Consider the following 24,015-nt stretch of genomic DNA (forward strand, 5'->3'; position numbering starts at 1 on the left):
TGGTTATGCTTGCGTTGATAAATTGAAAATGAAACCACTGAAAAGTGTCCTGATGTTAAAACAGTTCTAGAGAATAAAAAGGACAAGGAGCAATGACACAAAAGGGACACCAGTAAACACAGCAGAGCAACGGTTAAGTTATCAAGGCACACAAAGTTCTGTTGAAAGCATCACAATTGAAATTCAAGATACCCCTGCAGTATATTTCACATTTAAATATACATGGATATTCATTTACATGACTGAAGGACAAAAAAAACCATATTACTCAGATATCTGTGTGCTCTCTTCAACCCCCTTTAAAATCTTTTTTTTCCTTCTTTTTTAGGTGGAAGTGGCTTTTAGACGAGTCACACGGAACATCCTGGTCAGCTCAAATGAAAGGGCGGGACGTGGGAAAAGTTGAAATTACACCACAGTCCGAGACAAACAACCCTCTGATAAATGTGTAGTGACAGAATTGATAACTTGTGCCACCCCCACCTGCCCTGCCTGCCTCAGAGTGCGTGTTCTCTAGAACTGGAATTGGTCCAATGGTAGATGTAGAGCAAGCTCCATGTCCACACCATGAGGTAAAATCTACATTCATGAAACTGAAGTCACAGGTTGGCTTTCTGTGTTGGTATGGCTTTAAGAGGCATTACTGTTCCACAATTCCTCCACTACACCATGTGCTCATTAACTCTCCTGAACCGAGAGGAATGGAATGCTTGGAAATGTCACTACTGCACTCTAACCTGATCTACAGTTAATGGATGACTCAAAGTGCCATTGAGATGCATGACAAAAAATAAAAGAAAGAACAAAACCAAAAAAAACCGAAAACAAATACACACACACACAAAAACTACCTTGGGTATTATGCTCTAGTCTGGGTAAATTCAATGTCATAACAGTAGGATACAGTTGTAACATAACTCAAGGATGTTCATGTAAAATGACATGCCTAACTTCAGTCACACTTCACAATGAACCTGCCCTTCATATCAGAGAGAAGAGAAAAAAAAAAAAAAAAAAACATGTCAGCAATGATATTCTGTGCTGTGAGCATCAACCAAAAAAAGTTTAGTTTTTACAAAAATACTCTAGATTTTGATACATGGATACAAAATTCTAAAAAAGATAAGTTACTTTAAAATGGATCACTAACAGCTGCAGGACAAAAAAGCATGATTATGAAAATGTAAACAATGCGTGTAATGCTGTGCTAGCATCTGAATTATTCTCAAAAGTTGGCTTTTGTTTTTGATAAACGCCAAATTGGCTACGGTCAGATATGGAAAGTACAGCAGTGGTATTCTGCATGAAAAAATAGAGTCATGTGGTGACAAATATAAAGTATCAAATCGATGGAAATGTTGATGAGACAAACTGATCCATGACACAAAGTACCTTTACATATCTTCTAAAAATCTCGTAAAACAAAGGAGCTAATTTGCCATCCGTGTGAGAGCTGCATAATTTAAATGAGCAAGTACAAATGAGTAAACATCATGAGGGCATCAACGACGACAAGCATTGGACAGAATAGCGACGATTCACAACAGGAGCTTTGGTATGCCTGGGTGCGCGCCAGTCTGACTTCGCGGCAACAGCCAGCTCTGTAGACTCAACTTCAAAAACCAAACAACAAATGTCAGTGCTATCGATAGTAGAAACTCATGAACCAACATCACAGCAGAAGTGCACACCACTCCTGTACATAGCACCAGAGTAGTATAGTATAGTAAAGTATAAAGATGGTGGCCTCTATGTAACAGATTTCTTTCGCCAGTGACTCCTCGTTCACATCGCAAGGGATGCCAACCTCTCTCGCAGTGCCAACCCGCACACGCTACCAACACCGAGACAGACAGAACTTCACATCGAACACGAGACGGTCTCAAGTGACAGACGGAACAGGAATTGGTACGACGAGGAAAAACAGATAATCCTTCATTTCAATGTACAAACTAAATGAGTCAGTATTTCAGGTGTTTGGTCAGGAAAGCCCAGGCCTGCTTACCACTCCCAACACTGACCAGAAGACAATGCTTTAGTGAGAATGGCTGCTTTTGGACCAACTCGACTGGACCACTGAATACAAAGACGGGATTCAACAGTGAGCAGACCTTCTATACAAAGTTGTCTCGACCTCAAAAATATTCCGACATGAGAAAATGTAAAAACACTCCGGGGAAGATGTTTTTACAAAGACTGCTGTATTTCAATTTATTTCTCCTGTATTTTGACGCGATGTTTCTGAGTACAAATTCAGCGAGGTCAGTAGAGAGCTGTGGACGGCTATAAGGATTAGCGGGTTACACAAAAGAGGTTATAAAGTGCTTGAGATAAATTGTTTATAAAAACCACACGACACTCAATATTTCACAAGTGGAAAGTTTCTTACTATCCACACTGAACTGGTAAAAGGTTATCAACTTCTTCAAAAACAAAACAAAAGACGCACTACATATTGAATGCCAAGTAAAAATTTCACCAAGAGAGCTTCTGCAAACCCAGTGATGAGGCCTTAGCATATAAAAACACTGGGAGGAAGGTCAAGTCACATTATCCACCAAGTCAAATCTCATCAGCGAGTGTGTAATATTCTGTTCTTTTCTTGCACTCGGAGGACTCCTGTGCAGTAAAAGAGCCTCCTGGTAGCGTATTTTTATTTATTTTTTTTTCCCTCGAGCAAGTTCATTTTTTTGTTTGTGGAGTGGATCTAATGCAGGGGTCCCCAACCACTGGGACATGGACTGGTACCAAAGAGAGAATACAAAGGTTTTTTTTTAATGAAAATGTAAATTTAAATTTCCATTCGTCTGCATCGAGTTTCATTTTGAAAAATGCTTCACTTCCGTCAGCGCTTCTTCCCTTTGATTATCTCGGTTTTCTTTCATACATTTTGTTAAGGCCTTTTCATACACTGATTCTGTTGCTTAAAACGGGTCCGTGGTGCAAAAAAAAAAAAAAGGTTGGGGACCACTGATCTAATGCAAATATTTTACGGTGCCTCCTCTGATAGAGACGACGGTCGTGCACCTCAGCCAAATATCCTACAAAACATTAACACTTGATTCTACAAAGAATTCCACATCCTTATAATCTGTACTCTCAGAGTAGATTTTAGTCAAGTTGTTGACATTCACAAACACAAGGTTTGATTAAATTGAGGGGCTGTAACGCAATGATTTCCACCCCGTTTTTATGCCAGATCTTCTCCTGTTTTAGATGTCGCTCCGCATGCGCAACACAACCCACAGCCTCCGCTTCTCAGAGTGAAGGGAAAGTTTGGAGTTTACACACTCACAAAATGAGATTCAGCCTATTTCCAACACTTATGTGCAATCTGATATTTACTCCATAGCTGACTTTCCTTTTTTTTTTTTTTTTTGTTTTTAAATCTTTTTAAATATCTACTCTGTCTGCTCTTACAGACTTACCGTCCATCACATGACTATTCCTAACATACACCTGTTGCTGACATTCTTTCTCCCTTTCCGGTTTCCTCACCAAACATTGTCGTCTTCATCTCTTAGGCTCACATTTTTAAAACACTCGGACAACAAAACACTGCATTTTTAGACTGATGGATAAAGCAGTTATTACAGGCCTCTCTGATCCTGCAAGAGGGGTAATAACAAAGGCGGATTCATAAATTTCAGAACAATGGATGGACAGATGGGAGAAGTAAAGAAATAAGCTCATAGTTTAAGTTTTTTCGTAAAAGGGGCTATATAATCTTAAATATTTAAAATCGTCTAGGTTTAGTGGCACCGGCACATAACAACCACCCATGGCTGTTTGTTTCTTGAATTTGGGATGTATAACTCTCAGCTACATATCACTCCTCAGTGCCTACATGGTCCAAACATACATCACTGCTTCTGCAGGCTTTCCAGTATGTCCTCAATTTTATCCATGCTGGAGGACGCAGATATAGACGCCTGCAACTGATTCTGTAAGCTGCTCTGCATCTGCGTTTGGAGGTTGGTCTGCATCGGAGTCGGCAGGCTCGTTTCTATGTTCCCCTGCAAACTGGACTGCAGATTGGTTTGCGAGTTTATCTGCATTGCATTCTCTAAGCTGGACTGCATTTGTGCCTGAAGGGTGTTCTGTAGGTTGTTGTGCATGGAAGCTGGTATTGAGGAGGCACCTTGGGCCATGGGCTGATCCAACAGAGGCTGCAGGTGACTGGAGTTCTGGGTCTGGTTTTGTACTGGCAGGGTCGGTCCAGAAGAACTGAGCAACTGGGATGAATCTAGAACGAGAGAAAAATGGAAAATATTCAACGGCAAGTAAAAGTTTATGATCACTGAAGCAACAAAGAAACATGTTTCACAACTTATTTGGTAGAGCCAGTGAGGATCGTAGCCTGCAGGAAAAACAGTAACTGAAACAGGTATGTTACTCTCATTCATTCTATCAAAGATGACATTGCAAAAACTATCTTACCATTCTGGATCCCAAAAACAAACAGGTTGGCCTGTCCTTGTGGAGCCACATTGCCACCGACTGACGTCTGGAAAAGCTGCTCTGGAGGCTGCTGGCCAGCTCTGGCTACCACACCGACACTGCCCTGCACAACAAAGATGGTTGTTCCAGGTGCTGGAGCCCGGCTGTTCAGCTCCTGAGTGCCTATGTTGCCCTGGAGAGTGGACAGTGTTGTCTGTGGAAGGAACAGCTCCACAGGTTGACTGCTCGGGCCGCGGCTCGGACTTGGACCGACCTGCATGGGCTGTTGTTCTTGGAACAAACTCTGCTGTTGGGTGTCAGTGGATGATGAGTTGCCTCCTGACAAGCTCTGGTCTTGGAAAGACATGGGCTCGGTGGCGTCAGGCTGGGGAATTCCAACACTAATGCTCCCCATAGGGGCAGGGCCTTGCGTCTGAGTGCTGAAAAGAATAGCAGGGGGAATAGCTTGGGGGTTGAGATCTGTGGTGCAAAGGAGCAAACCAGTTTGCTGAGGCTGTGAGAGTTGGCCCTGGGGGACAGGGTTTGACTGGTTTGGGATATTTTGGAATAAAGTGCCCTGCTGGCCCAGTGGAAGCTGTGGCGCTTGTTGTTGGTTCTGCTGTGGGGACTGCTGCTGCTCCATTGGGGTGCTCTGCGGCTGCAACTGGGAAAGCTGCCCCTGGGGCTGGTTCTGAAACATGCTGACAGACTGAGGCTGATTAGCAGACGTATCCATGGAGGAGATGAAAGCTAATTGCTGTTGTTGTTGCTGTGCCGGCTGAGGGTTTGGGGACAGGTATAGTGTTGATCCTGTGGACGGCTGCTCTGAGCTGAGACTACCACTGGTTAAAACAGTCAGTGTGTTCTGGAGCAGAGCTGCCTGGACCTGTTGTTGTGAGCCCTGTGTCTCAGCTAAGGGCCTGGGTGATTGGAAGAGTTGTTGTGGGGGCGAAGTGTGAGAGGGAGGCTGTGTTGGGAAGCTGGTCTGAATGGTGAGCAGTTCCCCTGCTTGCTGAAGAAGCGAGACCGGCTGCTGTACCGGGGAGGATGCATGGATCTGCGGCTGAAGCAATTCGGCCTGAAGCTGTTGCTCCAAATTCTCCAAGACCTGCTGCTCCTGCAGCTGCTGTTGCTGTTGCAAGTTGCTCAGAGCCTGGTTCTGCTGTTGCTGCTGTTGTAGTTGATGTTGTTGTAAATTGGAAAGGATTTGACTTTGTTGTTGCTGATCCTGAAGCTGGACGCTGTTAAGGACTTGCTGTTGCTGATTCTGTTGCAGCTGTTGAATATTCTCCATGATCTGCTGTTGCTGCTGCTGCAGCTGCTGTTGGTCTTGTGGCTGTAATATAAGTTGTTGCTGGATCTGCATGTTGTTGAGGACTTGCTGCTGTTGCTGTTGTAGATGTTGCTGCTGCTGCTGAAGGTTCCCAATGATCTGTTGTTGTTGCTGCTGCTGCTGCTGCATTTGCTGTTGCTGAAACTGCTGTTGTATTTGTTGTTGCTGCTGCTGCTGTTGTATCTGCAGCTGTTGTTGTGCCGAGAGCGAATTATCGGTTGTTCCGAGCCTCAGGCTGTTCATGTTCTCCTGGACATGTTGCTGAAGGGTCTCTGCAGAGGGTGTGGGGCTGTACAGCACAGAGTTCAGTTGCTGTTGGGCTACAGCTGCTTCCAATACGTGCTGGAGTGTGGTGTTACCCCCGGCTTGTAGCTCCCTCACTGCCCTCTCCAGCTGGGCCACACCTTCTTGGGGGAACAGGGACACCTGTGGCTGTTGTGGCTGTGGCTGAGGAGGAGCTGCTATTTGTGGCATGGCTACGACCACAACCCCTCCACCATTATTTGAACTGTCGGGTGGCAAGCTTTCCTGAGGGTCCCTGAGGAATTGCTGAGGGACGTCTGGTGTCACAGGGGGGATTGTGGTGTCTCCTGACACCGGAAAGGATGCTGTCGGATTAATCTCTTGCTTCTGTATGGTGCCGAGAGTCTCTAAGCTCGGGAAGACTGGGGGGGCTTGGGGAAGCTCCACGTCTTCTGGTTGTAGGGGCATTGGTGTCTGATAGGACTCTCCACCTGGAACAGGACTAGAAGTGAGCTCCAGAGTCGGCTGCACTGGGATGAGTGGGTCAGGGGGTGGCTAAGGAAAGACAAGAAATAAAACCGTTAACCAAGTGCTATACTGAAGGAAATTTCACTTCTCACTCTTGTAACGGGACAATATCTTACTTTGAAGACATCTGTAGCTGTTGGATTGCTGGACACTTCCATTGGCGTATCCTCTTGTTTGAAAGGAAGGCCAGATGAGTCACTTTGCTCAGTGGAAATAGCTTTCATCTGACTATCAAATATACATGTTGTGACGAGTGAGGCCCCTTCTGATTTTATTGCCTGAACATTTGAGTTAGCATCTGTGGGAAAGAGCAGAAACATAGAGCAGTTTAAGGTTTCTGCACAATTAAATCCACTTCTTCAAAGTCTCTTGGTTCCTCTTACAAAATTAAGACAATAAAAGTTTAATTTCGAGACGGATAAAATTCAGAAAGCAGCCAACATTTGCACATCGAGTTGCTCTACCTGATTCTGGAGTGTAGGTGAAAGGCTGGGCGTCATGTGATCTACCAGCGTTGGTCATCACTAAGATTCCCACAGAAACGGGAGAAGTGATAGACTGATTGTGGAATGGAGGGACTGTCACGATCAAATGATTCTGGAAGACAAAGATCACAACGCAAAACTCAAAAAGAGAAAGAAACTATGTAGACTGCATAATTCATCATGAAAAGATAAACTGCAGAGTTTTCATCACTTGCTGATCATCTACTTGAATTTACCTGATGGAAGAGGTCCATGTCTATCTTTGCCTCCGCTTGCCAGGAATTATCATCTACTCACACAGAAAGTGAAATAAAATAATAAATGTATTTTATTCTTCTATCGAGCAAAGGGTCCACATGTTAGAAATATTACACCAAACTGCATAGGGCACCTGCAATGTTCTCCTGAAAAACAACTTTGGTTCCTTTGAGGAAGTTCTTTCCAATGATGAAAACTTCCTCTCCTCCTTTCACTGAGCCACTGTGAAGACTCTTTTTCAGGATCTCTGGCACTCCTGCTGGCTGAGCTGCATGGAACAGAAGAGGCAAACAATCAAAACTCACATTACACCTGAGTCAATATCTGCAGCAGCGTACATGCAAAGAGTGCAAACACGAAAGATTTTTTAAAAATTAATTTGATGAGACCAAAACAATTATGTGCATTCACAATAAAGACTGCAGATCTTTAAAAACAAACACAATTTTCCCAGGAAGCCTGACTGAATGTTGTGTCTTTACTTGTAGTTAGTATTGTGTCTTAATTACTCACTGCAGAGGATGGGTGATGAAGGGGTCTGCAAAGTGAGCATGGATCCATCAGGTTGAGGGATGCCAACTCTGAAGGCCAGTCTGGCACGTGTGCTCTTCTTCTTGGATCCAACCATACCGATACGGGCCTCCACATCTGCATTACGCAACTTCAAAATTCCAACGCAGTCCACCCTGTAGAAATATGACAGGATGGGTTAAGAAGACGGGAAATAATGGATAAAATAATGTATAGAAATGCATTAGATACCAAGAAATCATTAACACGGTAAGTATTAACCCATCTTAATTCATCCTTACGCGAGAGTCATGTTAGTGCTGGGCTCAAGAGGGATCTCAATGACAGTGGTGCCCTCGATGTCCACCTCTGTGCAAGCGGTGGTGTTGCGTCCCGTCACTCTGCATGCCTGGTAGAAACCATGCGGCTTCACTCTGCCAGCGTCATTTGCTACAAATACTTGCAGTACAACTGGTTCACTCACGCCTTCCAACTGTGGACAGAAAATGAGTCCAAAAGTATTAACAACTCACCTGCCAGTACATAAAAATACAGGCAATGAAATGTTTGTCTACTCTATTGCTGTTGTTTCTTTGGTTATATCACAAGGGCAGCCCATGAACTCAGCTCTAAGAAAACAATTAACTGTCAGAATAAAAAAGCACCGATTCATTCCATCATTTTAACAAGAACCTGATACTAAAACACAGCAACAAGTTTAAGTTGCGGAACAGTCGAGGGATGTGGATTGTTATTGAATATTTAGCAGCAACAGCTTCCAGGTTATCCTTCCGGGGTTTCACTGGAAACATCTACATGGATGTTTTTATTTTGTTAGTTTTTCTTTATTTTCTGTGAATAATTTACCGCAAAAACCCCAAATAGGCTCTGAAAAAAATAGACTATGTGTAAAAACAACCTTTTGACGAAGCCAAATAGAAATGACTTTAACTAAACACTTTTGATGAGCCTGTTCTGGTATGAACATTCTCTCCAGTGATCTACAGTCAGTCCTGTCGGTACTTAGCCCAAAAAAGAAAAAATCCATCGTAGGATTTTCAATTTCATCACTGTGTTAAAAAGCAGATGGTAGATGGCCTTTGTAGTCCAACCTTGACAGTGGGGAATCCCTGCTGTGTCCGATCCTTGACTGAACCTCTGCTTCCCTCGGTCAGATAGCGAGCTCTGTGCTGTGTTTCTGGCTGAACCAAGATCTTTAGCTCCTTTCCATCACTCCTTTGGGGGAACTGAGCACATAGTGACCCACCTTTCACTGCAGTCCCTGACTCAAGAGAGCTGAAGGGCAACAAAAATTATAATTATATTAATATGACATCCAGAAATGATATCACAGAGGAAATAATTGAATTAAAAGACCTTTACTGTATCCCAACAAAAGGACAGAGGTACTCTGATCTAAAGTGAGACAGTGTGCTTGGACAAGTCACCCCACCTGGCCATGGGACTGTTCTTGTCTGTGCCCAGCTGGGACAGGACAAAGTGAGGGGCTTTGGCACTGTCAGCATCAAACACATCCATGCTGTCCTCTGGAGGGGCCGGCTTTGGGCCAGGCCGCTGGCGGGGAGTGCGTTTTCGAGACTTGCGCGGAACCTCTGTGTTGTCGTTGTACGAGACGGTGCTGACCAGGCTGAAGTTGGAGACGGAGTCGTCGGCCCACATGCTGCTGCTGTGCTCCGAGTCTGGGCCTGGTGCACCAGATCCGCTGGGTTCCTCTTGGCAAGACATCTGGCTGTCGTCAAACAGATCCTCAGGTGGTGGGGATATGCTCAACACGGGCCTTCGCTTTGATGGGGTGTTCTGAGGTTGCTGCACTCCCAACCCTGACAGCGCGCCTCCTGACCCTGTGTCCCCCACTGTGGTGTTTGCTGCAAGGTTGCCTCTGCCGTGGGCAGATACAGCACCCTCCATCTCTGGAGCTCCAGCCCCATCTCCTCCACTGGAGTGGAGATGCTGGGCAACCTTGAGGTGGTCCGAGGATGAGGTAGAGGGGCCAGAGGATGGTGCTCCTATGGCCGGAGAGGAGGAGGTGGAGGGGCTGGAGGTGGAAGAGGTGGCATCTGTAGTAGCATATATAGATTAAAAAAAAAAGTTAGGACAGATGTTCAGCACAGAGCAGGCTAGCAGTCCCATTCAAGCAGCTGAATTTGTGCATGATTTGTATTGATTTCCCCTCTTCCCAACTCTAATTTCAACAGACTGTTGTGGGTAACATGCTCTCACTGTGCATGCGAGAGCCGTCAAGCATTGATCAAATAATCTGAAGTTAAAGTTGAGAAGGGTACTATTGGTCCCACAATGTTCTGATTCCTACAAATCCTCTCAATTAAAATCAGTGTGACAAAACTGACATGCTTTGTTTACAAAAACAAAAGCAAGCTACGAATTGTTACATACACATTGCCAGAAAGAAACAGAACAGAATCTGGTCAAACTTTCTTGTACAGCCAAATTTGCAAGCCGAAAATGTGGCGCCAAATTAAACTTGCCAGGGTAACAGTACAGTTTGTGCAATGTGCATTCAGTAGTAAACAATAGTTTGCGCATGCCAATTGGTAGATTTGGCTGGGACTGAGCGTAGCCATGGAGACAGAATAAACAAGCCTCTGACCTATGGAGCAGTGAACTGCAGACCATTTTATATGCAGACACTCCCTGCCTCAGAGGGAACTTCCTGCAATAAAAACGAGACAGCCAATGAGCAACAAGAGAGCTGATCATTCAAGACTCAACTTCTGTCAATCAGTAAATTGCAGGAGTTAATGTACTGAAGGAAGGAGTAACTTTTGATGTTCATCATTTATAGACACTTGGAAGCATGTTGGCTTGGTTAACGATGAGCTAAAGGACATTAGAGTACACATGCTTTTGATCAGCACCGCTTAGGGCCAGCTGGGTCAAACAGAACGGTGAAACAGTAGCGCTCTCTCCATCATGACTGTTGACCAGTTAGTTCACATGTAACTAAACACTGGGCTCACTTGCAGGTATAGCCGATAATGGCTGACCTTAACCATGATCCAAATTCATATTGTCTATGGTCAATTAGAGTTTGAAAGACAGTCCAATGGTTGCTAAGGCTAACATAACTGTTTCAGGAAAACAGAAGTGTCATAATTACTGAAAATGCCAGCTACTAGTTTGAAACGTGGCAGACAATTAATTATTTTGCTGCAAAGCTCAAACAGAGAACCTGCATGTTGCATGAGGTTGTACTGTTGAATGTGGGAATGACAAACGTGCAATAACTGTTTCTGCTTATGGGATTTGTTAAAGTCATTCAAAATCCACACCCAGTTTTAATAATATGAAATAAGTAGACATAGATTAATTAGACACAGTTAAGAACTTAAAATCACTTCAGAAGAACTTGGGGGAAAGACATAGACAACTGAAAGAAACTCAACATCCACAATGCAATGAACAGAGTCTGCAAAACAACGTGTCTGAGATGACCGCTTAAGCCAAAGAACTGGTTCTGCTCCATCTCTCAAGCTGGACCACCAACAGTAGAAAAACAATTAAGCACAAGCATCAAAATGTTTTGCTGCCGAAGGAAATGACGGACCGAGAAGAAAAAAAAAAGACCAAGCTGTGTTAGCATGCTGTTAATGCAAACACTGGATTTCTTTAAACATTAACATATTTCAGGTGAAAAGGTATTTCTGTCTTTTCTCAGAGAGAAACCAGAAGTGAATTTCTGAAGTTTCCATGAGGACTAAATCCACTGACTTATAAAAGTATGTTTTTGTTAAGTTCCAGTCTTATTCGATTTGATCAGTTTTCATAAAGAGCTGAAATTTTCAGACTGTGCGTCTTTCTCTCCTGCCCTTAGATGAAGAAAATACAGCACGTAATGAGGTCACCCAACAAGCAAGCTTTTGTGAAGAATTAAAAAAACAAAACAACAACAACACAACAGATACTTGCTTTTAAAAACAAAACAAAACAAAAAAAAAAACAGCACAGAAATATACATTTCCCAAAGTATATCTGAATGCAGCTCAAGTCCAACTGTCACAATGGGACAACCTCCAATTTGCTCTGCCGTAACACATGATAAATTATCATGCTAAAGTCCTTCGATTTAAATACAACACTGGGCTTTATCAAATGAAGAGCCCAGAAACTGATCAAAAAAAGTGAAGTTGTCCCTGACACTTCTAGAAGGTCACATTGGTGTCTTCACCCGCCTTGGGACGACTGATCCCAGATCATGGTTTTCATAGGCTGAGCAGGTAGCTCACCTGATGCCAAGGCTGCAGAAGGGGGAGGGCCCGCCTCTCCCCCACTCTTCTGACTCATGGTGGGTGGGTCTGTCTGGGTGGACGACGGCTGGAGCTGGAGTTCTTTGGGGAGGAGGTCATATACCGACTCTGCCATAACACATGAAAAACAGAAGATTGATTATTTCCTGAGAAAACACAAACCACTGTAATGTTTATTACAGACCTGTGTAATTAGAAGCGACCCCCATGCGCACTCTTCTCAGTTTGAAATGGACAGTTTTCACAAGGCCGACCACACGTTTGTCTAGCAGACATGTGCAAACTGAAATTAGCAGCCACTTTGGCCAAACTGCTGACAGAAAAAAGAAAAAAATCTGCCCTTGGTGTCAGTTAACCTAAACCAGTTGGTGTTCCAGTTAATCCTCATAAGCACCAAGCCTACCGACTTATAGCTTACCATTCTACGCCTCATGGCTAAGTTCAGTGGCAGCTTTTAGAGTTCTAGAAGCAAGAAACATTGCTTTGTTGGTTTTTAGAAATCCGACAGCTGTAACCCACTTCCATTTGGGTGTTTGGTGTCTCTCTCTTTTCAATAACTGGTAAAAATAAAACTGGACCAAGTGCAAACCTGACCCTCATGGCTAGAAATCCTCCCACATCCCCAAAAATGTCTGGAATCAACACTTGCATAACACAGAGGATCTTATGATGAACTAAATTTGCCTCGTGGGGTTTGGTGTAATAAAAGCTGCAGAGTCCAGATAATGTTTGACGGTAACGTGGTAACGATTTCCAGGAAATATAACGGACTACTGCAGCTACACTGGAATAACCTACTTCTGATGGCAGATAAACACACGAGTAGTGTGGTTGCTAAGAAACAAGTGCCCATCAACACCCTGACATGGATCTTTCAGCTGTGCATTGGCGGCGTATAGTAGTCATCTGACACTCGGCTATGACTTGGCACCAGCAGAATGATGAAGCGCAGAAAGAAATACAATCTTGCATTTTCGTGACGTCGGCGGCACTGTAGAGCGAGCAACGTCACTACAGTTCGCACAGAGAGCCACACAATGCACTGCAGTTCAACAGAAAATCACAAAAAACCCAATACTGCTGTGATGGAAGCACAAACTATAGTCAATTACTCAATCGGAGTACATCTGTCACGCTCACAGAAGATCCTGAACAAGCAGTACAAACCCAGTGCCAGGAAATTACTTGAAATATGCATAATTGAAAATACAGAAGGAAACATTTGTGGTTAATCAGATGATGTTGGAAACACTGTCGTGTGTAGGCAGATGTTTAAAAGGTGCCTTTTAGCTCAGTCTATTCTCAGTAACATCAGGAATGTTATTTCATTTTGAGCAAATTTTCCCTTTAAATCGGACAAACAAGGTGATCGTGTTAGCACAGATTTCGTTTTTTAAAAGAACGCCAAATAAAACGCCTATAAAAACACTTGCCTTGGACAACAGGTGGTATAATACACTTATGAATACGCTTGAAGTCAAGCAGTAAAGTGAGAATGTTCTTCATCATGAGCCTCTAGCTTTGTCCGTTGTTCACGGTATGAAGAAAGTGGGCCTTTGTTGCTGGACGTGTTACAGATCAACTGGCCATCCAAAATGACCTCAGCCTTAACTCGTACTCGTTTCAAACAAGAGAAGTGTGTCTGATGTGTTCCAGCCTACATGTCTGTACCACAGAACAAGTCCCATTCAAATACAGTATGGCCACAGTTCATACAGTCTGGATGCAAGTGAAGTGCTCGGAACATGACAAACTCCTGCAAGGACAAAAGAGGATAAAGAAGAGAAATGACATCTTGTGACCCAAGTTGGAAGGAAGATCACAGAATCGGGCTGTGTGAAAGGTGTAGGCCTGATAAAACCGAGCAAACAGTGGGTTACAGCATGCCACAGAGCAATGCAGAGCAGCCAGCGAGGATCCAGGAAACTGTGAAGGAGGTCATTGTTCATGTGATTGTCATAAGGAGAAGCACTCCACTATGAAGATATTTATAAACGGAGTAGTCTCATCAGAACGTTGCTCAGCAGAAAAGGACTTTATAAATACCCGTTACTGAGTGGAGTAGAAAAGACTATGAACTGAAAAAAGTGAGACAAAAATAGATCAGAACTTCACTCATTAATACATATTCCAGACTATTTACCGGTATTGTATACAGCTTTTCAACAATGGTGTCATCAGACTCATCGACCATAACAGAGAGTAATACTGCTTTCTGTGTTTGTCTGCCACACATCCAGCAGGTTAGTAACAATGGAGACATTTAGAGGGCATATACATCTTAAACAAATGTGGTAAGTAAACCATGCAAAGACCCTTACTAATACTCAATGAAGCTGAAGTCACTTTTAGTACATAAATGCACAGCCTGGATTTAAAGTTTGAATGTACTCCTGAGCCCAGCCCCGGGAGTGAACAGCATGCAAAGCAGAATTTGTATAAACAAACTGCTCCCCTCTACACCACTGAAAAAGTACCCCCTCATAAAAAATGAAAAGATAAATAAATTAGGAGCTTTTTTAAGATTTAAAAAAAAAAAAAAGATGAACAGCTGATCTGTTGTAGTGGATCACTTCCCATTGCACAAGTTTACCTAATGTTGCAAGTAGTGAGTATTGCACATCTTTTGAGCTTGAATGGCATGATGTCCCATCCTGCCTTCATCTTCAGTATCTTATTGTGGAAGACCGTCCTTCTGCTACCACACATTGATGAGCTCCAACACATATGATCAGATAGAAGTGTCCTCGCTGTGAAATGTAAACACAGACTCGATCTTCATGAAATCTAATATAGACATAGTCTTCAGAAAGAGTCACATGACAAGAGAAGACATAACAGCTGTACTGTCAAACAAGTCTCTGTTCAGCAGGAGTTTAATTTTGTACCGTTTCCAGTGAATATTGGGACACTAAAAGCATTCCTGGAACGGATCATGACACATGATCCACTTGCTTCAAAGAAGTCAAATGATATGTACAATTTAAAAGAATTAAATCTACTAGCTCAAGAGGAAGACTTTTTTTTTTTTTTATCCTATAATTGTGTGTGCTTAAGAAACAAAGATAAACGAAGTGGCCCTGAACAAAGGTTTACATACTTTCCAATCTCTGGCCTGATAATACACCCACAGACGGCACAAAGAAAAGCTAAGAAAAGAAACGTTCACACTTGTAAATTTGTCTGTGAGTAAACAGTTAATTTCCTTGACCCCCTGGATGCTGGATTTTGAGGCAAGGGGGAAAGGAAAGATTTGTCCAAGAACCTGTGAGGGAAAAGTAGCTAAACTCAATCGTGAAAAGCATTTAAAAAAAAGAAAAAAGATTCAGAAAAGCTAATCATTAGTGATTACATTCAGAAGAAGATTAGGGGTTATTTGGATAAAGAGACTCTTTCAGGAAGACAGAGATTTCAGCCACAAATGCCAGGAAATCTTTTGGGCTGCATACAAAAAAAACCCCACATATTTAGGCTTCTCTGCAAAGATTGGTGTGGCTTTTTCAAGAGACAGAGTAATGAGGGATGTTGAGAATAAATAGTATACACAGAGAGAGAAAAGGCCGTTACTGTACAAACACCACAAAACACCCCTCTAATAGTTTGCCACAGAGCATCTCGGCAATCCTAAAAACTTAGACCTAAGACCGCAGTGGAGCTTTATGGTCAGAGCCCCAAACACAATGTTGGGAGGGGAGTCAACCAGGCCCGTGATTAAAAGCACACCATTCATACCAAGAAGCACCAAGGTGGCTTTCTGCTGATGCTTGTCAGACACGACTGCAGAGAACCGAGTACGAATATATATGGAAAGAGGAATGCTGCACGTTATCATAGAATGTAATGGACAGTCGTCACTCGTCAGCCTGGAAGCAACACAAGGGCCTCAGGTTTTCCAAAACGACTGTGAATAAAAACGGAACCGAGGCAGCCCTTCAGTTGCTACAATGGGTTTAAGTCAAGGTCTTGAAGTGACCGCCACGGTCTCATAACCTCGGTGAGACCGTCCCGAAAGAAAGGCAAATGGCCCATTTGATGTAAGACGATCTATAAATGTACAGGATCTGGAGGCTTTTTGCCAAAAAGGACCAGTAGTCTATTTCATAGCCATCACACGACTGCATGCTAAAATGATACGACAAAGGCGGAAAAACAGTAGTCACAATGCAGCAATGCAAACATTTACACAGGGAAGCTCCGTTTTCTTTAACACTGGGTATACAGTGAGGTCCACAAATATTTGGATAGAGACAAAGTTGTTTGTTTAACAATGTGAGGAACTAAAGCATTTCTTTTTTTTAAGACAATCCCTTCATTTCAAGGGCTCAAAAGTAATTGAACAAATTAAATAAATGAAAATAAAAGGTTCATTTGTAATACATGGTTGAAAATTCTTTGCTGGCAACGACTGCTTGAAGTCTTGAACTCATCATCAGGCGCCAAGTTTCCTCCTTTTTAACGCTCTGCAAGGCCTTCCCTGCAGCAGCTTTCAGTCGCTGTTTGTTTGTGGGCCTTTCTAACTGAAGTTTAATATTTAACACGGGAAATACATGCTCTATTGGATTGGGATCAGGTGACTGACTTGGCAATTTAAGAATAGCATTCCACTTCGTTGCTTTAATAAACTGCTTTGGCTGTATGCTTTGGGTCATTGTCCATCTGAGTCATCATGAAACGCAGCCCAATCAACTCGGCTGCATTTGAGCAGACAGTTTGTCTCCGAACACCTCGGAATTCATTGTGTCCTGTGTCACATCATGAATAAACACTAGTGACCCAGTGCCACTAGCAGCCATGCACGCTCCAAGCCGTCACAATGCGTCCCCCCCTGTTTTACAGATGATTTGGTATGATTTAGATCACTTTTTTTCTTGCCATCATTCTGGTAGAGGTTGATCATGGTCTCATCTGTTCAAAGAATATTCTTCCAGAACTATTCTGGCTTTTTGAGATGTCTTTTTTTTTTTTTTTTTTTAAAGCAAATTCCAATCTAACCTTTCTATTCTTGGTTCTTATGAGTGGCTCACACCTTCTTTTTATGGTAGACTTGGATATTGGGACGCCTGCCTGCTCTTGGTTGGCTGTTGTGAAGGAGTTTCTTTTCACCATGGAAACGATTCTAATATAATATTGTAGCAATGTTTCGGATGGCAAGAAGAATTCCTTTGACCCCATGTTGCCAGCAGAATCTTCCAAATGCAAGCACCAACCCTCAAATCAACTCCAGGCCTTTTAGCTGCCTAATTGATAAACGGCATAACCAAGAGCTTGCCTACACCAGCCCCCCCCCCCCCCAAAAAAAACCTTTAAGTCAATTGTCCAATTACATTTGGTTTCCTTTAAAAAGAGGGTGGCACATTTTAAGGGAGCTGAAATTTAGAAGCTGAGGCTTAGAGTCTGCATATTATTTTCATGTCCATTATATAACTATAATTACAATATTTGATGTGCAAATATCTAAGGACCTACCTGGAGAAAATGATGCTCTTCTTAGATATCACAAAGCTGACTTTGAATGTTTGTTCAGCCAAATCTCACATCATTCCCTCAATATTTGTTCACATCCTACAAAGCTCCGCGGAGTCATGTAAACATGGAAGAAGTAGGCCGCAGCACTTTAAAGCAGCCCGGCAGGAGGCTGACTTTAACCTACACTCAGAACAATTGAATTACATCATCGCATAGTTATGCCCTGCTCACATTACACATGCTGTAACGCTTTAGCCAAATGACAAGGCCACCAGTCCATTTTTATTCATTGCAGCTGGCTCAGAGAAAAGATGAGGGATGAGAGATGAATAGACAATTCATGAGTGCAATGTTTTTTTTTGCAAAAAAAAAAAAAAATTGCAGACCAAGAATGTTTCTCAGAGCCCAACAATGGCTGCTTTAATTACATTCTTGAACACATAACACTATGCTCAAGCCAGAGTACAGACAAAAGAGCTACTCACTGGACTCAAACCACAAAGGCAGACATTTTTGGCCTTTTAAGCCATCTCTGTTTACCTTAAGCAGAAATGACTTCAAGGCATTGCTCAGCACTGTATTGGACCAGAATCTTGTTTGTAAATGTATACAACGTAAGGGAGCCAATTGTGTGGGCAAAGCTGATATTACAATGCAATTGCTACCATGCATTGTGCATTCCTACCACACATACAGCAAACTCTAGATAAGGCTCGTCATAGTGAGAAACCATTTCAAAGACAAAACGATCAGTGATCACTGAATAATTAGGGCTTTTAACTAAATCCCAGAATTAGTTTTTTTCCCCCGTTTTTAAATCTAAAGTAAAGATGGCAGCCTGCAAACCTGGACAGAAAACAGAGGTACATCTTGGAACAGAGATGAATAATCCTCATTCCTTAGTCTTTGTGGGAATTGTAGATACTTTTGGTATAATAGTACATTTCACATTAGCTATTGCAGGACAAAAAAACAGCTCTGTGATCCAAATGTGCTCCTTATGTAACACATGAGGGGCACAGAACTGGGCTACAGCAATGCATGTCATATGTATTTTTTAAATCCCTCTAAAGCAAGTTGTGTGCTTGTCAATCTAGTCTAAAATTAACCACTGTGAGAAAAGATGAGCTGAACAAGAATACCAACTGACATTGAGCTTTAAAAAGTTATAAGGCAGTACGCTATAAAGGGATCATGGCCCTTTTTTCCTGCTGCGTCTTAGACATCTGACAATAAACAGGGCTTAATAGATGCAAGCACAGACATGAATGCACCTAACTCAGGAACAGAATAAAAATAAACCTACATTTCACTGCCTGTTTTTGCACAGTCACTCTCAGAATGTATGAAATGAACAATAGGAAACAGATTCCTCCTTTAAAACACATGAAAAATAAAGCCACAATTACAATTAATTGGTCAGATCACCAATGCTGCCAAGGAATTTCATTTTGAGTTTAACCAACCAGCCCTCTAATGTCCACATTCAGGGTTACATTTGGTTGATTACGATGAAAAACATTGGAGGTGAATGTGAGTGTCAAACATTTGTCAAACTACATCCCAGTTATTATTTGTCTGAACTATTCAATAACTGTGGACAAGAGCAAACTCAACATTATGCCATAACATTTTCAATGATCTCTCCTGGTGTCCAGTGAATAGATCAGAGGCAACAGCTTGGGTTGGAAACCAAAGTTCATGTTTTCTTTGTAATTGTACAAGGATCTTCACAAGATTATTCTGGGGGCTGGATTAACCCATCAGTCATATGTTTAACACCTCTGCCTCATTCCACCACTGCATTCATGCTTTGGCTTAAAATAAAAATCTAAACACTGCAAGATTATTTCTGCAACCAACTGACACTGAGTTTGAGTGCATATTTCATTCGTATTGAAAAAGGCTGAACCGCAGTGTACTGAACATTCATGCACTGCAAAATCAAGATGGCAGGATTTTAAACACGAAAGACAGTTTAATCAATTAAAAGTCCAAAGGCAGAAATCAGAAGCTTGAAATTCAAGGAAAGTTTACCAACACAGCCGACAAACCCGCAAAACACTGCTCGTGGGAACTGCAAATGCAAATATGACGGACAACAAACGAAGCCCAAAACAAAACCTATCAGAGTCAGTGAAGCAAAGGGGCAAGAGAAAGAGCAGTTATTATTACACGAATCCCAAAGCATAAATAGATTCACAACATGTAGTAAAGTGCTTGAATTAATTGAAAATCAGCTCGTTATTGCAATACTCAACTGTACATTTATATCATGCAGCCCCGAGGAAAATGTGCCACCATGGATCAAACTGAATTGTGACATCGCAGCAAATCAAGTCACCAGACTCTTCATATTTCTTTGTATGTCACTGTGCATCGCACACAGTACCCAATGAAACCCCCAAAACATATATAGATGATATAATACGCACTATATTTCTGTATCTATTAGATGACTTATCTCAAATTTTTTAAAGTAGGATTAATTATCATGTGTTCAAAGCTCATTTTCAATTCATATTAAACCACATTATGTAATTTCTATAACTTAAAGAGTTGGAGAGCCACAAAAGTCCTGAGTGATGAGTCATAGAAGCTTATTATGTAAATGTGGCCTCATGCATCTGCTAAAAGACCTGGGGACTGTATCATGAAACGAGTTCAACCCAGTCTCTCCTTCTTGGGGTCATTTTGCTTCAGCGAGGCTGTGGTGGATAAGTGGCTTTTATGAAGCTAGTTACGAAATAGTTCTGCTCATGATTAGCCGCTTACAATGCGTTTCTGTGAGCCGTGACCTCGTCACAAGGGAGAATAAGGAACTTAATGTGAGAAAAATTAGATGCTCGCAAGTCAATTTTGAAAATCAAACCTGATCCTAATTACATACGCAATACAAGAACCTCATCCTTAAAAAATTGTTAAATTTTCAAACAAATCTAGGGTTATTTATTAACATAGCTACAGTAATTATTCAATGATTCAGGATGGAAGTGGGCAAGCGTTGCCTTTTGTTACTCCCATCTCTTGATTTACGGTTTCGAAAATGGTGACAAAGTCAAACTGCTGCTGCCAGATAGAAAAGGAGACGGGAGACAAAAGTAGTTTAAACCTGGTGAACCGTTTACTGTGTGAATTGTTTCAAAATAAAATGCCAACATATGGTTTGGTTTTACTCACCCAAATGTGCATGCACATCACATAATCTTACAGAGTTTTTTTGGGCTGCCAGGTATAAAATAATAAAATCTTTGAATCGACTAAAATTAGGTATTCATACAATTTTTGGAAATGAATCACAATTAAATCACATTTTTCTCCATGTATTAAAAATCTTGTCACTTTCATCTCTCAGAGAATTAATGCATTGCACATGTTGGTATTGCGATAACAATACATTTGAAATATACTCTGCAGCCCGAGTAAAGAAAAAGACAACTCAGAAATCCTGCTGAGAATCAAACATATTTTAGGTGCTTGTAAAGTACATGTGGTTATTGAACAGTGATTTAGCATTATGTATCACCACTCTTATTGTCAAGAGATCGGCTTTTGATCATTTACAGAGGAGAATAATGAAGCAAGCGTGCCAATTCAACTGACGATAGTGCCACTCTTTGATTACTAGTCAATCAATCACAAACCATTTGTACAGAATGTATCATAGCTCCATATATCCAGTCATCTGATTGGGCTAGTATACCATTGTGAGCAGTAATATAGCAGTTAAATGACCCAAATACGAGGTAAAACTATAGCAGCACCTAAATAACCACTCAACCTACTAAGCTTACCAAGTATTTCTGTGGGGTCACTTGAGACTTCACCAGTTTTGTGCTCCCACGCTTTCAATCCGACACGCATAAGGAGGCCAACTCAAGCTTTGATGAGTGTGTCTTTCACCTTGACCCTAGTGGCAGCACCCAACCAATTACAGAGATATAAATAAACAGTCACAATGCGATGCAGTGTGGTCATATGGGACGCTCAAACAAGCATTTCAGCCTCACTGATGCTTTTTGCTGGCTCATCAGTGCCCCATACACAGCGGCCATGCAGACGGTAAGAAAGTTGAGAGCAAGCTTGGGAAAAGGGGGGACTGATTCTAAGATCAGTTGGTAGCAGTGTGGCACACTGACGTCTTAGGATAATGCAAAATGCATTAATCCAGGAGTGTCAGGTTCCCACTTTAAGAGCAGCACACAACAAACCTTGGTCATAAATAAGAAACAGCATGATGGCCTCCAGTGTTTAGCAGCTTGTTCAAATGATTGTTTTTTTTTTTTTTTTTTTATACATTAGAATCATGCACATGTTAAAAGGTGGGAAACTGATTTGAAAACAAATGCTTGTTAAACCTATAAACACGCCTCCATTCTTCTCTAAGACGATGCAGCAACACCCTTCTAATAATAACATAACAGTAGAACGACACGTGTGAAACGGTATTAAGAGACGGACTGGATTTTGGCACCGGAGGGGCCTGTAAATCCTGACAGGCAGACACCAAGGGCCCCGAGCCTTCCAGTGCCAAATAACTGGATTCTTTCAGTGAAACCAGAGACTGTGAGGAGGATAACTCTGGCTCGGCTCTTCCAAACAAACCATAACAAGAGGGACTGTCAGCCAACACGAAACAAGGGCAACATACACAACTGCCCTGCACTACTTCTCATCCGGGGTAATACTAGGGCACGTTCACATTCAAAGGAAAAATCCGTTCAGGAATTAAATCCATTGAAGAAAAAAAAAAAGAAAGAAAAAAAGCAGTGGCTGGAAAACGACCCCACGCAGCTCCGTTAGCACGCATGCACTTAACATGATGCTAGCCGTCAAAACCTGAATGACAAACCCAAAGCACGCCGACATGGTCGCGCCGATCGGAGGAGCGACCGGGCCCTTCACGCTCCTCCACGTGCGGGACACGGCTCACTAACCGGGCAAGGTTAGTGCTCAGCACCCAGCCCAGAATGCAACCACCAACCTGGGCTAGTAGCTCGGCTGGCTAACGGTAGAACAGAGGCTAACTACTGCTAGCTAGCAGCTTAACAACACAATCACAACCACTCCACACGCAACGAGGACAAAACGAGTGGCGGACACCCCCGGCAGTCACAATCTTACCTTTAGAGTATAGAGATTTAGGGGAATTGAGGTCGATATCCGAGCTAAGGAGGGATATAAAATCAGAGGGCATCGCAGCGCTTCATCGAGGGGAGGAGAAGCGGACACTCTTTAGTAGAAACCCAAGTCTGCTGCCGCCTGCTAACTGTTCACCTTTCACCGGCGGAATGTATTAACGGACACAGGACGACACCCAGACAATCTCAAGGCGACAGAACCAAAACTTTTAATACTAAAAGACCGTTATCTAGCACGTCTCACGTTGGTGTGTGTGTCTGCTGAGAGGAGACACGTTTCGTGCTACGTTGAGACGAACACACACACACACTCACACACACACAGGGGACTACAGTTGGTCGGTCCACCTCGTGCCCCTCCTCTTTCTGCACGGAGCATGCGCACTGGCTCGTGTGAACTCCAGAAGCCTTAAAGCCTTGACAGATGAAGATAGAAAGTAATGTTACTGAATAGCTTGGTTTGCTCTGTCTGACTATCATAGGGTCTTATGCAGAATCTCTATTAAAGTCCATGCACCCAGAATATTTTGTACTTTCGACTGTATTTTATTTTTTATCTCATTCTTTCTATGATGCTTGCTATGGACACTATAATATAAGCAGCACTTTAGCCATGGGGTAGTCTATAACCGTTTCTCCAACTTCTAACCACAAATGTAAGAGCAGCTCCCTTTTGGGAAGATAGTTTCAGTTCAGAAAGAAGCACGTAAGTCTTCCATAGCTTTAGAACTGTAAGTTATAGTACAATGCAACCTTTTCATGACCATGTCTTTGCACCTAACATAAAGAGCCACCTGTTCCTTATCCCTAACATCAATGAGGTTAAGTTAATATTGAAAAGTCTACACTCATGTTTTTTTCGACATTTAATTTTATTATAGCTTATGTGTTTTTTTATTTTATTTTTTTTAGATAAAGTTGTATTTTGTCCCTCTCAGGTTTGTATGAGTAAAGGTTTTTTTTGAAAAAAAAAAGTTCCCTAAAAATTGCCTTCTTTTTCTTATTGTGGACTCTGTTTTGAAATATTGTCATGTTTGTTAATCTATAGTATTCAGTTTCATTTGGTTCTGTTGCTTTGTATTTTACAATCAGATATTAATAGTGTGTCCAGAAATACATTTTAATTGAACTGACAAAGAAAAAATATTTGAGAAGATCATCCAGGTCATGGTTTAAGTACAAGTATCATGAAGGCAGGTGGACCTGCTTGATGTTCATGAAGGTCCAGTATGTTTACACTGTTTGAATGAGAGGTAAACTGTTGTGAAGTGCTTCAAGTATATTCTAGTATATGCTTGTAAAATACTTAAAAATTTCCCACAACC

The 24,015-nt window shown here is 42.1% G+C and overlaps 2 protein-coding genes across 3 annotated transcripts in view; one reads left to right on the top strand and one right to left on the bottom strand.

The window, feature by feature from the left end:
* Positions 1–3,357: 3,357 nt before the first annotated feature.
* nfat5a (nuclear factor of activated T cells 5a) lies at positions 3,358–22,746 on the bottom strand (the record flags this gene model as incomplete). The annotated part of the gene is made up of 12 exons (XM_080475514.1): positions 3,358–4,246; positions 4,441–6,571; positions 6,661–6,842; positions 7,009–7,141; positions 7,266–7,318; positions 7,421–7,555; positions 7,801–7,973; positions 8,100–8,290; positions 8,910–9,093; positions 9,251–9,875; positions 12,063–12,191; positions 22,674–22,746. The coding sequence occupies 12 exons, from the start codon at positions 22,744–22,746 to the stop codon at positions 3,864–3,866; spliced, it is 4,392 nt and encodes a 1,463-aa protein (XP_080331640.1). The 3' UTR covers positions 3,358–3,863.
* wwox (WW domain containing oxidoreductase) overlaps positions 22,156–24,015 on the top strand; it is a 132,205-nt gene continuing 130,345 nt past the window's right edge. For both annotated transcript variants that reach the window (XM_080475509.1, XM_080475511.1), the window contains exon 1: positions 22,156–22,494. The gene's annotated coding sequence lies outside the window, so the exon portion shown is untranslated. The remainder of the gene's footprint in view (positions 22,495–24,015) is intronic.

This window comes from Lipophrys pholis (assembly GCF_963383615.2).
Source record: "Lipophrys pholis genome assembly, chromosome: 11".
NCBI lineage: Eukaryota > Metazoa > Chordata > Actinopteri > Blenniiformes > Blenniidae > Lipophrys > Lipophrys pholis.